Here is a 15,423-nt window from a genome sequence, read left to right on the forward strand (position 1 = left end):
CCACATACCTTCAAGTCAATCATCCTGTCTCTGGTAATACAAAATACAAATATCTGCAGATGTTGTTACTAGGTATTTACATGATAAGTACCTTGTACTTATAAGGTCCTCTATAACTTACCTTTGGCTAAAAGGGGACTGCTATATAATTCAATTGAGTTATTTTTCATTTACTAATGTAGTACTTCCTTGCTTGGCTCCTAGTAAGTATGTTTGGGTAGAGCTGTGATGATAAAGCAAAAAATTACCGACACCGACATTGCCCTCTTCCTACCGAAGCATTTGGCTTAGGTCAGTAATATTCCGTGATTTTGCTAAACAATGTTCCTGACAATTTTTTTGTTCTAAAACCATTATCTTTGGTCAACAGTAATAGCCTATGCATTATGTTGATTCCTGCTATGAAAGTATCCGCCTGTCCCTGTTTCACTGTGGGCTGCCCTCTCACGACTGTGCGCACGGAGGAGGGAGAGATGCATTCTGATAAACACAAGCATATGACAATTTCTCAAAATGCAATTATAAGAAAAATACTATTTTCTTGTTACATAGAGGAGAGTGTCACAGCTGTCTGAGTATATAATTTATTTCTCACCTCTCAATATTGAGTTCATGGCACCACTTTCCAACCGGAGTAGGCTAGGTAGTATGATTTTGATGTGCCCGCAGAGCCGAGTGGAACATGCCATTTGCACTGAATAGGCCCACATCAAGTAGCTTAGGCCTAGCACTGGAATGTTTTGTAGGACATTACATTTACTGATAAATTAATCAATTAGCGTACATGGCTATCTAGCAACAAGATCTTAGAATTAGTACATTTCTACGTGTTTTGAGTTCCCACTTTCTCAGGTGGTAAATAGGCTAATATAGCCTATGCCAATAGGCCCATGCACAAAGTGGTCTGCAATAGAATCTCTGAAGAGCCCCAAAAAGAATTTGATCATTCTGGATCCTATTTTGACAGGTTGCACATCAACATATCAATGATGCATTCCCGGGATATGTTGAAATAGCTCACTTTTTATAACATAGCATACCATCTCAGTTGTCTTTACTTGGCATAAAAATAAATCCTGCTGCATATATTTATTTTATTGATGGATTTACCTTTAGAGTAAAATAGTTACATTTATCTCTATATAACTTTTTGTCCATATCGCCAAGCTATATATTTGGGACCAATATTGTGAAAATTATTTTGAAACATACCCTTAGTATTCGTAACAACTCTTAAAAGTAGGCACATATGATATCCTACTCAATAGAAAAGCCAAACAGGAACTATTTTAAGTACCACATCGTCGATGATATGCAAGACATCTCAAGTATTATGACAGGTATGATGTCATTGATGACAACTTATACTGTCATCATGACTGGCTGCTTCCAGTCTTATGTCATGTTTGAATATTATCACCATAGCGCACCACGTGTGCGCGTGTAGTAAAATGAGTAGAGTTATTGGTCAGCTCAGAGGCTCTATTGATTCCGAGACGACGGAGCTCTTTTCCCAGAAGAGTTCACAACAGTGTCGAGGTAGACAGAGCAATCTTTGTTTGGAGACAGGGCAGGACAACCTGACCTTCCCCTCCCCCCACGTGACCCTGGCAGACGGAGCACACAAACAGACCCAGAAGCAGACAGAGACATACAAATGCAGGACTCGGCGCGCACGCGCACACACACACTTTCTAACTCAGACATACTTTGTGTTCTTCTCACACTTCAACAGTCAGAGAGAAAGTTCACGGACAGCCCCACATAAAAAATCCAGCAGGGACTTTTGCCCCAAGCAACAACTCAAACCAAACACAGACAGTCTAACTGAGCAGATAAGCAAAGCATAAGCTAACACAGTAGCTTCCTCTGTGAAACAGCCTAAGGTCATTTCCATGTAAAAGCACCAACATATGAAGTTCATGGGAGCATATCAAATTATGTGACAAAATAAAGCTGAGTCTATATTTTGGGGAAATGAAGGCATAGATACAAATGAATTAAATGGCTTTGATTTTTGTTCAAACAGATTGAAAAAGCTTCTTAGAAAACACCTACCAGAAAATAGGCATTACAATTCATCAAAACAACAATAACGTTGAAGTAAAGATCCCTGCCAGCTAATATCACCACTTATACTTTGTTTTGGAGAAATTATTTGCCTTCTGTAAATTTGCCTTGTAACTTGTTACCAAAAACCCACATACAGTGCCTTCAGAAAGTATTCATAACCCTCGATTTATTCCACACTTTGTTGTGTTACAGCTAGAATTCAACATGGATTAAATATATTTTTTTCTCCATCACTCATCTACACACAATACCCCATAATTACAAAGTAAAAAAATAAATACAAATCTCTTTAACATAACTATTCACATCCCTGAGTCAAAACACGTTAGAATTACCTTTGGCAATGATTACAGCTGTGAGTCTTTCTGGGTAAATCTAGAACAACTTTTCACATCTGGATTGTACAATATTTGTACATTATTATTAAGAAAATTCTTCAAGCTCTATCAAAGTTGTTTGTTCATTGCTGGACCACCATTTTCAAGTCTAACCATATATTTTCAAGCTGATTTAAGTAAAAACTGTAATTAGGCCACTCAGGAACATTCAACGTTGTCTTGGGTAAGCATCTCCAGTGTTTATTTGGCCTTGTGTTTTAGGCTATTGTCCTGCTGAAAGGCGAATTTGTCTCCCAGTGTCTGTTGAAAGCAGACTGAACCAGGTTTCCTCTAGGATTGTGCCTGTGCTTATCTCAATTCTGTTTCTTTTGATCTCACAAAAACTCCCTTGTCCTTGCTGATGCATCCACCACCATGCTTAAAAATATGAAGAGTGGTACTCAGTGATGTGTTGATTTTGCCCCAAACATAACACTTTGTATTCAGAACATGAAGTTAATTTCATTGCCACATTATTTGCAGTTTTACTTTAGTGCCTTATTGCAAACAGGATGCATGTTTTGGAATACTTTTTATTCTGTACAGGCCTCCTTTTCACTTTGTCATTTAGGTTAGTATTGTGGATAACTACAATGTTGGTGATCTATCCTCAGTTTTCTCCTATCACAGTCATTCATCTCTAACTGTTTTAAAGTCACCATTGGCCTCATCGTGAAGTCCCTGAGCGGTTTCCTTCCTCTCTGGCATCTAAGTTATGAAGGACGCCTGCATCTTTGTAGTGACTGGGTGTATTGATACACCATCCAAAGTGTAATTAATAACTTCACCACAAATTCAATGCCTGTTTTTGAATTGTTTTTTAGGTAGTCATTCAAAAATAATGTTAAGCACTATTATTGCAAAGAGTGAGTCCATGCAACTTATGTGACTTGTTAAAACTGCAATATGTAACTTTTTTGGCAACCCGACCAAATTCACGTAGAAAGGTGAGTTAAAGTTCTGTCCTTCTCATTCAAAGAAACTCTAAGATCTGTTCTGTGTGTGCTATTTCTATGCTTCTTGTTCTTAAGTTTCATTTTTGTGTCTTTTACTTTCAGTTTTGTACACCAGCTTTGTTATGGAAAATATATTTCACAATGGTTTAGATGGTACAATGATTCTCTACACTATACTTACTTGTTTTGTCACAAACTGAAATTAGGCAAACTATTCAAATTTTAGCAATTAGAAAAAGGCGTAGTGCATCATTAAGCACATTTTTACTCCTGAACGCATTTAGGCTCGGGGTTGAATACTAATTGACTCCAATACTAATTTACTTCAATTTGAATTAATTTGTAAAAAATAAAAATAAACCTGCTACCGTCCGTCCTTCCTTCCTTCCTTCCTTCCTTCCTTCCTTCCTTCCTTCCTTCCTTCCTTCCTTCCTTCCTTCCTTCCTTCCTTCCTTCCACAGGCATACTGTTATGTTCAGCTCATACCTCATTCTTTCTGCAGACATCTTTGAATCTTCATTTTGAGACGATATTTAACAGTATTTAAGAGTTTTGGGAAAACATGGTCGCATAAACGGAGGGAGAATTTACTGTAATTCTGTTACCAAACTTAGCATCTGCACTGTTCTTCCAGTAAATGTGTTTTTGTGAAATATACTGTGTAATTTCTTCAAAGTAGTCATTGTGCATAGAGTTGCATAGTTTGTTAAACTTTGAAAACATTGTTTTTTGTTTTGTATAAGTGAAAAAGCTGAGTCTCAGTGTAATTCTGTTGTCATGGATTTGCCCCTAACCTATTCTATTCAAAACAACAAAGAGACCAAGCTATGCAGTGTGCTCATAACCCAGATACTGAAATGCTCTCGCAGGCTAGAGACTTGAAAATAGTTTGTTCCAACATTCCAGAAGTCTTACCGGCGACTATTACACAACCATGTCTGACCTGCAGCAGCATTAAAGGAGAGTTTGCCGTCCTCACACAACAACAAAGGCTTTTATCACGCTAGTTATACACAGACAACCACACAATTGGCAAAGAAACCCAAATTCAAGATAGTCTAGAAAACGAGCTCAATGACGAGCTCAATGACTCACCGCATTGGACTTTTGACTTGGGGAAAAAAAAACTAATGCACGAAGAGAAAAAACAAACTCCTACAGATTTTACCCAATGATTAAAATCCAAGATAGTAACGATTAATGCACAACTCACCGCTACATTGAGTCTGTACGCAGTTATGGTGGTGGTGGGGACCCCCTGAGACCGGCTGCATCGTGTTACCCCTAATACCTCAACTTTGGCGAGAGCCTCAACCTGTGTGCTCACTGAGCAGAACGACACACCGCGGCCCGCAAAAGGTCTGCAGCCTTGTCCCCACTTTCTCACACGCATTACTCGACACACACACAATGAGTGTCCCCTACTGCGCCGAACAATGGGGTGCAAAAAAAAAAAAAGATTTCCAAAGGGAGAGGAGAGGGAGAGGGGGAGTGGTGGCACAATCCAGAGAAAGACAGATGGGTCAGAGATGAAGAGAATAATGATGGGAGCGAGACAGAAAGAGGGAGAGAAAGACTAGATAGAATTACTACGGAAAAGCACATTCATAAATGTTTATAAATTTAAGTCAAACGTTTGGACACATCTACTCATTCAAGGATTTTCTTTATTTGTACTATTTTCTACAATTACACAAATTAACTTAACAAGCCACACCTGTTAATTGAAATGCATTCCGGGTGACTACCTCATGAAGCTGGTTGAGAGAACGCCAAGAGCATGCAAAGCTGTCATCGAGGCAAAGGGTGGCTACTTTGAAGAATCTCAAATATAAAACATATTTAGTTTTTTGGGTTACTACATGATGTGTTATTTCATAGTTTTGAAAATCGTCACCATTATTCTACAATGTAGAAAATAGTAAAAATAAAGAAAAACCCTTGAATGAGTAGGTGTGTCCAAATTTTTGACTGGTACTGTATATACACATGCCACATTTATTCACGGCCTAAAATACACAAACCGGAGGATAATACGAATGTATGTTATGAGAAATCATCGTTCCTCGGCCTCATTCCTCAATATTGACTTAAGGTAAATTCACACTCATAAAACCAAAACACACCCCAACCCTAAACCCGGCTCCCACAAACAAACAGTGTTGTTGCTAGGGTCTCTCTACTAAAGCATCAGGGTTAATATATGGCCAGTGACCTGAGCCAGCGACTATGCAAACCCACTGTCTGGAACGGCCCTGTCAGCTGGCGCACAGCCTTACTCTCTGACATGGTGCCCGGGGGCACGGACACACCAGCATGCACACACAGGGATGAGGCTCCACACAGATGGCAGGGCTAGCAGCAGAGAGACGTAGTGGGGCCAGTGTGTGCCAGGCAGGCAGAGACTGCGTAGCTGGGCACATCACTCTCTATTGCCATACAGGCCTCTTTTTTAGAACTGTTAACAACGATGACATAGTGGTAGAGGGTATACTACAAAATAATTGATTCCTCGACTCCTGACACATCGACTCCCGGTGCTGACTCCCATTTCTGATTGTCAAGAGCGGAATCGACTCCTAAGATTCAGTATTTTTGGAACGGAGCTGTCCTTCCAAAAACACAATCAAACTTGCATCTTCCATTGTTAGCGAGGGACAGAGAGAGGGGGGGGGTGGGGGTGCACAGTATGTCGGCACCAGGCAGACAGAGTCAGAAGCGTGCACTAGGCGTATCTATTTGCAATCAAAAGCTGTCTCACAATTTCTTGTTTCTTCTTTCAATGTCTTGTAACTTCAGTAAAGCAGTGCCTATCACCAATGAATAGGCTAGGATATTGAGATGAGCAAGATGCAACGCTATCACATAGTCACAACCTGTATCTGCTCATGTGCACAGGTTCGCTTCACACTGTTGACAGCGTAGCCAGGTACCAAAACAGTAGAGAAGTTGAGCCTTGCGCTTCAACACTCTTAGTTGTTGCGGAAATTGACCTACTATGCTGTATACTTTCTGCATCTACTTTATATCGCTGAGTGTACCTTTTAAATTACAGAACTTTTCCCTGGCCTTTATAGCTAGTTGTGCAATGGAGGCTATATACGCAGGTATATGCTGTATACCCACTTTTATTTCAGTGGGCATTGCATCTACTCACTTCTTAATCCCCTCTGATGCGTATAAAAAAAAAAACTGAAACATGTGATTTACATTTTTTTTTACTCCTTTTTCGCCCCAATTTCGTGGTATCCAATTGGTAGTTACAGTCTTGTCTCATCGCTGCAACTCCCGTACGGACTCGGGAGAGGCGAAGGTCGAGAGCCATGCGTCCTCCGAAACATAACCCAACCAAGTCGCACTGCTTCTTGACACAATGCCCGCTTAACCCAGAAGCCAGCCACACCAATGTGTTGGAGGAAACACCATATACCTGGCGACCGTGACAGTGTGCATGCGCCCGGCCCGTCACAGGAGTCGCTAGAGCGTGATGGGACAAGGACATCCCTGCCGGACAAACCCTCCTCTAACCCGGACGACGATGGGCCAATTGTGCGCCGCCCCATGGGTCTCCCGGTTTTCTACACAGGGCGTCTTTCCTTCACCAAGTGGGCCGTTTGAAAAATTTGAGTATACCCACTTCTCCAGGCACCCGTTTCTAGCCTATCGTCTAGTTCAAAAATAATATGTTTTGTAATAACTGTACCGTGATTTACATTTGGGGGTGGGGGGGGGGGGGATTAATTCATGTTAAGGATCCCTATTTATTTAATTGTTTTAACAGTTAAACATTCACACCACTACCAGGTTCATGGTGTTATTGAGTACCATATATCATAAGGTAGGTCTACATCATATACTAGGCCTAACCTATATCATAGAAACAAATGAAAGCCGCTACATTGTCCACCAGCAACACTGTGTCGTGAGAAGTATTTTTTGTATTGCTATTAACAGCCTTTTTAATTATAGACATGAATCCACTTTATTCAAGTAGTCCATCTTCTATCTATCTTCTCTGGGTATTTTTAATAGAGGAGAGGAATGTTGTTCTGAAAAAAGCAAGCCTTCATGCTCCTGAAATGGCTTATCTTAAGGAATGCAAATGGAAATGTTCAAAAAGGGATAGTCGGGGGTTGAGGAGAAAATGGCCTCTGAGCGGTTGCTCCCAGACCGAACAGAGAAATTTACCAAAGCTTTCCAACAAAGCTTCCAGAATAAATCCCTAGGAACAGATTGTGGAAAAAACTGCGCAATGAGGAGACCTTGCGGTTTCCCTTTTTCCGGACCACTGCAACAACAACTAAAGCCTGGGCTAAATTTAAACACACGCACACAAACAGATACACACTGTTTAACCGTTCAAGAGTTGCTCATAATGCCAGCAGCATACCACCCTGCACCCCACTGCTGGCTTGCTTCTGAAGCTAAGCAGGGTTGGTCCTGGTCAGTCCCTGGATTGGAGAACAGATGCTTCTGGAAGTGGTGTTGGATGGCCAGGAGGAGGTACCCTTTCCCAACGGCCCAGGGCAATGATTGGGGACATTGCCCTGTGTAGGGTGCCGTCTTTTGGATGGGACGTTAATCAATCAAATTAATTTATAAAGCCCTTTTTTCATCAGCCGATGTCACAAAGTGCTATACCCCTATACCCAGCCTAAAACCCCAAACAGCAAGCAATGCAGAAGTAGAAGCACGGTGGCTAGGAAAAACTCCCTACAAAGGCAGGAACCTAGGAAGAAACCTAGAGAAGAAACAGGCTCTGAGAGATGGCCAGTCCTCTTCTGGCTGCGTTGGGGGGAGATTATAACAGAACATGGCCAAGGTGTTCAAACGTTCATAGATGACCAGCAGGGTCAAATAATAATCATCACAATGGTTGTAGAGGGTGTACATGTTGTAGAAGGAGTACATGTCAGTTGGCTTTTCATAGCCGATCATTCAGAGTTAGGGACAGCAGGTGCGATATAGAGAGTCGAAAACAGCAGGTCCGGGACAAGGTAGCATGTCCGGTGAACAGGTCTGGGTTCCATAGCCGCAAGCAGAACAGTTGAAACTGGAGCAGCAGCAGGTGGACTGGGGACAGCAGGTGGACTGGAGACGGGTGTCCTGACTCTCTGTGGTCACTAAATATCCCATGGCACTTATCGTAAGAGTAGGGGTGTTAATCCTAGTGTATGTGTGTGTTCGAGCTAGAGAGCAACAGCACCCCAGCCACTTGCTCTCTCTCTCTAGACAATACAGCTTGTGGAGATACTCACTCGCCCCCAAATGGGGAAGGTGAGGGGGGTCAAGGGAGTCCCCTGTCACAGAAGGAAGACAACCCTGCACCCCCTCCCCCCCCGTTCCCTCCCTTGCTCAGTGTCAGGCCGGGGCATTCGCGGTCACTGCTGAGCCAGACAGCTCTAAGCACGCAGACAGACAGCGGGACGAGGGGGGGGGTTGGGGGAAGGGTTAGCACTCCACTCTCTCATCTGTCTCTCCCTCCCTGTTACTGACTCGACACACTGTTAGTCTAGGGAATTTGGGAGTGGCCAGATAGCGGGGTGTGGGGAGGATGTGTGTGTAAGGAAAGGGGGATATATCAGTCTGTAAAACTGTCTGCTCACATGGGCAAGCAGGATGGGTGTGCGCTTGTGTGTGTGTGTGTCGGCGGCGGGTTGTAGGTCAGAGGTGCACAACATTTGCTTGCCAATTTCCATTAAAAAGGCTGGGTTGGAGGGGGTGCAATGCTCGGAGCAAACAGGGCAGGCCTGCATTGCGCAGAGTCACTGAGAAGGGCAGAGCAGGGAGAGACCGAGACAGTGGGGAGCAATAGTCAGACAGAAAGGGGGGGAGGACAAAGCAACCCCTTTTCATTGACTTTGGAACCACGGTCATACAGCCACAACCAACAAGTGTGGGAACTTTAGATCGGGACACTCACACTATTGATACGGGTGGGGGGAAAAAGAGGAGGGAAGGGGGAGCTAAGTGAATTATTAGCTTTACCTTATATGTTAAAATGATAGCACTAGATGCTAATGCTAAGCGGAGAAGGCTCAGCCTAAACGCTAGGAACTTTTAGTTAAACATAGTTTGATAGCAATGGGTGGTGAAGAACAGGAGGTGCGTAAGCGAGTTATTCGCTTTTGCTAACATGGTGTAGCCATTAGCACTGATGCTAATACTAAGTGAAGTCTGTTCAGTGACAATTCTGAGACGGGTTTTATTTTATTTAGCAGAGCAAATTTAACCACAAGCAAACCATGTACCACCCACCCAGTTTAGAACTGGAGCTTTGGTGAAGTTCAAGGGTGTTTGTGTGTTCACACATGTCTGGTGGGTTAAGGGGTGGGAGTGAGAGAGAGGGTGAGGAGAAGGCCCAAAGTAATGGGAAACCTTCCTGGAGTCTTTGTTTGAACAAGTCTTGGGGGAAGCAACTGTTCAATAAACAAAGCCGACTGTGCTTTAATCAAAATCAAGTTATAGTAATTATTTCAACCCAAACAACAGGGGCACACATGGAAGAGTCAAGGTAGATTTGATAGAATGAACGGCGAGTCCGGACAAGAGCTGTCGGAAAACAGGTCTAGTGGAAATATGGTTGTCATCTAGTCGGGAGGAAATCTAGACAAACAAAACCGGAATTGTTGCTCTTTAAAATCTCCACCTCTCTATATGTTGAGCTCTCAAGCGTAGCTTAACATCTCAGAGCAAGTTTCAATTGCTGCTCTGCGTGTCTCTAAAGCATTTCCAGACACAACAGCAGATGCTCGGGATGCTGCTCCCCACCACAGAGATACACGCAGTTTTGTAGAGATGCTGAATATGAGACTCCTAGGCCAGGTTATGAGACATTCACAAATATATGTGCACATATGGGAATGCACAAACACACACTAAGTGGACATAACACACACAAACACTATAAGAGAGATACACAGGCAGACTTGACAACATGATATGTACAGTGCTATTTTAATTGTACCTTTATTTCACAAGTTTGTGCCACGAAGGGATGTAAAATGTATTTCAGACCAAAACACTTTAACAAGAGCAGCATTGCAAAAGAGAGAAAAAAACAAAAGTAACTGTAGTAAAGCACCAGGAAGGGACTCGAGGCATCATGCCATTAGTGTGTGTGGAGGACACTTGGATATTGAGATGCAGGGGTTGTACACTGAGCCTCATGCAACTCTGCCAAAGTACACCAGGCAACACAGAGTCCCAGCCCAATGTAGGACAATGAATTACCTCGAGAAGCAAATGAATTGCAGAAAGCAACTGTGCTCCAAACAGTGCAATGTAGTCCACTGTAGAGACATAAAACTCTGAACTGATCTTACATCAGGGATGAAGGAAATGAATAATCTCACTGGAATGATGAGACAGGTCAACTGGGAACACATTTGGTCACTAGTTAGATTGTTGACTGGGAGGTACACCTTGGAAAAATAAAAATAAATAAAAAAGCAGAATAAGCACAGCCAATGTTTGTCCCAGTGCACAGCTTGTGATAACCCACGTTCGATCTGCGACAGCGGCCGATGATGCTTGTCTAGAAGACTGGTGTGAATCTGACAGACTTCAAATACGTGCCATTTTGGGGGGGGGGGGGGGGGGGGGGGGGGGGGGGTCTCATGGTATCCAGGTCAAGGTGCCAGGGGCCAAAAAACTAGAACCACGCCATCTTTACCATCTCCACCAAGCCTGTGCCCCATTGAACTATGTTGAAATATTAAATATGACAGACATGAAATATGTTGCATGTCTGTCTGGGATTGACCACCACTCCCTGAACGTGTGTGTTGAGTCGCTCAATGTCATTTCAGCAAGCCATGACACCCACCATCTCAGATTGTTACAAAATTATTTTGTTTAAATTAAAATGTACCTTCAAGAAAATTAAGCTAATTGATTGCACCCAAATTGGTCATTTAAATTTATAGGATTCAGATCATATTCAATAAATATAGTAACCTACATCCGATTTGAAACAAACTTATTTCTACCAATGAGTAATTCATGAGGAATCCCCAAAAATTGGCAAAAGTCAACCACGGACCCCCACACCAATTGACCCCAACAACCATTATGCAGTATCAGTTCTCTATTTGAGTAGTATGAGGCTTGGAACATTTGTTCTCCATACTATGTAATGTATTCCCTGTGAATCTGGTGATGTTTTTCACCCCCCGTGTTCAGAGAAATGTGTAATATAAGTTGGTTGCATTATTTACAGTACAATGGTGTAAAAGTACCACGTTTTGACCACTAGATGCCGCTGTTCCTTCTATGTCACCAGACTCTTTTATCCAGTTTGCTGGTCTCGTGTTCATTAAATATGCTGATATACTGAACAAAAATATAAATGCGACATGCAACAATTTAAAATATGTTACTGAGTTACAGTTCATATAAATAAATTAATTAATTAGGCCCTAATCTATGGATTTCACATGACTGACTGTTGGTCACAGATACCTTAAAAAAAAGGTAGAGGTGTGGATCAGAAAATCCAGTCAGTATCTGGTTTGACCACCATTTGCCTCATGCAGTGCAACATCTCCTTTACATAATGTTAATCAGGCTGTTGATTGTGGCCTGTGGAATGTTGTCCCACTCGTCTTCAATGGCTATGCCATGTTGCTGGATATTGGCGGGAACTAGATCACGCTGTTGTAGACAGTGGGATCCAGAGCATCCCACTAGTGCTCAATCTGGTGAGTATGCAGGCCATGGAAGAACTGGGCCATTTTCAGAATTGTGTACAGATCCTTGCATTATTATGCTGAAACATGAGGTGATGGTGGCGGATGAACGGCACGACAATGGGCATCAGCATCTCGTCACAGTATCACTGTGCATTCAAATTGCCATCGATAAAATGCAATTGTATTCATTGTCAATGGCTTATGCCTACTCATATCGTAACCCCACCGCCACCAAGGGACACTGTTCACAACATTGCCATGAGCTCGCCCACACAATACCATACACGTGGTCTGCGGTTGTGAGGCCGGTTGGACGTATTGCCAAACCGACGTTGGAGGTGGGTTATGGTAGAGAAATTAACATTTCATTCTCTGGCAACAGCTATGGTGGACATTACTGCAGTCACGCTCACTCAAAACTTGAGATCTGTGGCATTGTGTTGTGTGACAAAACAACATAATGAGTGGCCTTTTATTGTCCCCGCACAAGGTGCACCTGTGTAATGATCATGTTGTTTAATCAGCTTCTTGGTATGTCACACCTGTCAGGTGGATGGATATTCTTGGCAAAGGCGAAATGCTCACTAACAGGAATGTAAATAACATTTGAGAGCTTTTTGTGCGTACGGAACATTTCTGGGATCTTTTATTTCAGCTCATGAAACATGGGACCAACACTTTACATATTGCAAATATATTTTTGTTCAGTGTAGATCACAACATTTTCTTCGTAACTTTGGGTAGAAACCAATAGATTTGCCTCATGAATAAAAAATACATTTTGTGGTCATCCTCAGAATTCAAGCCAGTCCTCCATGAAAGCAAATCAGTTTGTCGCTCTTTTACGATAATATGTGTGCAGGAAACAGCCCCTTTGTGGTGGGTTAATTCCCTTCAAAAAAGGTTGGGAATAGTAACTATTAGACCCTTCCTGGTGAATGAGCAAACCATTAGGCTACAGCAGTTCTAATCAGGAATGTAACTACATATGAGGATCCCTAGCATTGATCAATGCTCAGAGCGCTTATATCCTTGATCTGACCGAGTTCTAATCACACCTGCCTCTTTTCGAACGAGTGGAATCACGAACAGTGGTTTGTTTGTTATGTTCGCCTGCGTCCCCCTGGATTTGCAGCACATTCACCACTCTCTCAAACAGCTGAGGCCCTGAGACGTGAAATGAACTACCCCAGCTCAGAGTCGGCTCAACTAGAGAGTTTATATTTGGTCCAATATTTCTAGCACGCAATGACTACATTAAGTTTGTGACTCTACAAACTTGTTGGATGAATGTGTTTGTTTTGGTTGTGTTTCAGATTATTTTGTGCCCAATATAAATGAATGGTACATAATGCATTGTCATAATTTTATTGTAAATAAGAATAGAATGTTTCTAAACACTTCTACATTAATGTGGATGCTACCATGAATAAGGATAAACACGATTCATTCAGAATTATCCGTAATCATGGTAGCATCCACATTAATGTAGAAGTGTTTGGAAACGTATTCTATTCTTATTTACAATAAAATGATGACAATCATATGAGAACTGCATAAGGATAACCCTCTGACAGCGGCCACTTGTTGGACTATTCAAGGAAAGTTGGGTTGAAGCATTGGGTTGCTATTAGGACAAACTGAATTGCTTTCATGGAGGAATTGTGAGGATGACCACAATGTATTTTCATAATGAGACATATCTATTGGTTTTCTACCCAAAGTTGCCAAGGAAATGTGATCTATTTGATAAACACAAGAGATGAGCATAACGGATAAAAGGAGTGGCAGTATAGCAGGAACAGCGCCATCTAGGTAGTCAAAACCTGGTACTTTTCCACTACTTTAAGGTAAATAAGCGATGCAAGCTATTTCAGTGGCTAATTTCTCTGAACAGATGGGGAGAAAAAACATCACCAGATTCACAGGAACTACATTACAGATTACGGAGAAGCAATACTTTAAGCCACAGAGTCCATACTTGTCAAACATAGAAAACTGAAACTGTATACTGGTTGTTGGGGTGTGATTGGCATGAGGTCTGGGGGGGGGGGGGGGATTCCTCATTTCTTACTCATTGGTAGGAAGAAGTTTGTTCCAAATTGAACGTTGGATACTATATTTATTGAATATTATCTGAATCCAATAAATGCAAATGGCCAATTTGGGTGCAATCAAGTAGCTTAATTTCTCAGAGATCAAATTATATTTTAACAAAATAATTTTTCAGGAATGTTAATCATATCTGTTACTAACTACATAAATTATTTCAGAACAATCTGATATGATGGGCATCGAAAACCTATTTCTTGTGCTTTTTGAGGTGGAACGACCCTGTTAGAACATAAATAGAATAAACACACTCATTTTCTCACTCATCTCGGATTCGTCCCAAGGGAGGGGGGTGACAGACATCGCCTCCTCCTTCTCCTCTCCCTGACTAGACAGAGCTGGCAGCTTCAGGGAATCCTAGACTACATCCCCCCACTCTACCACCCCACCTACTCTCGCCACTAAATCCCACCCCCACCTATTAGAACCCACAGGGGAGGCCTGGCTGGCGAATTACTGAAACAGACAAGTGAAGGGAAGAACAAAGGATGAGCAGGGCTACTGGATTAACTTGAGTACTTCCACATTGCTAGAAGAGTGTCCTAAAGCAAAGGAGTTGTATTGGTGAAGGAGCTTTGAAAATAGGAAGAACAGATCTGTTCGATTCTGTGGCTACAGGACAGGGAGTTTCGAAAGGTCAGGTTTTGGCTAGACAACATGGGATGGGAGTGTGGGAGGTTGCCTTTACAGTGTGTGTGGCCTAAGGTATAGTCATACTGTACATACCCTCCTTGTGATTCACCACCCTTGAAACAATATGGAGGAAAAGTAAGCAACGTCACAATACGGAGCACAATAGTGGTGTTAAACGCACAAAAAACATCCCTTCTAAAGATTGAAAAGGAAAGCCGGCAGAACAGCTTGAGAGCCGTCTGTCGAGTCTGTGCCCAGTGTTTTAAAAGAATCATGGCAGAACCTCAAATTGAGTTTCCTCCTCCGTGCCATCATTCACAGCTCAGCGGACGATTAGCGCACTGCTCACTGCGGGACTGAGCCTGCCTCACCCACCGGCATGTACCCCCAGACCTGACTGTCTGACTGTCTGTAGCTTATGAAAATCTAACCTTGTTATCAACTGGCCTGTCTGCGGGCCGAGCGGTGTGACGCTCATTGTTATTCTAGCCAGCGGGAGCTAGACCTAGACCTCGTCTCGCACTCCCCCGGTCCCTGGCTTGCCACCTCATTTATCTGTTGTCACCAAGGGCACACAGC

At 42.5% G+C, this 15,423-nt stretch overlaps 1 protein-coding gene across 2 annotated transcripts in view; it reads right to left on the bottom strand.

Moving 5' to 3' along the window:
* pmepa1 (prostate transmembrane protein, androgen induced 1) overlaps nucleotides 1–15,423 on the bottom strand; it is an 85,180-nt gene that overhangs the window by 26,084 nt on the left and 43,673 nt on the right. Inside the window, exon 1 of one of the 2 annotated variants that reach the window (XM_021568437.3) lies at nucleotides 4,620–4,759. The exons of the other annotated variant lie outside the window; for it this stretch is intronic. Within the exon in view, the coding sequence (XP_021424112.3) occupies nucleotides 4,620–4,680 (61 nt within the window). The 5' untranslated portion in view covers nucleotides 4,681–4,759. Of the gene's footprint in view, nucleotides 1–4,619; nucleotides 4,760–15,423 lie in introns of those variants that run through there. 2 annotated transcript variants of the gene reach the window in all.

Source organism: Oncorhynchus mykiss, chromosome 17 (genome assembly GCF_057628025.1).
Source record: "Oncorhynchus mykiss isolate SJ-2025 chromosome 17, ASM5762802v1, whole genome shotgun sequence".
Lineage (NCBI taxonomy): Eukaryota > Metazoa > Chordata > Actinopteri > Salmoniformes > Salmonidae > Oncorhynchus > Oncorhynchus mykiss.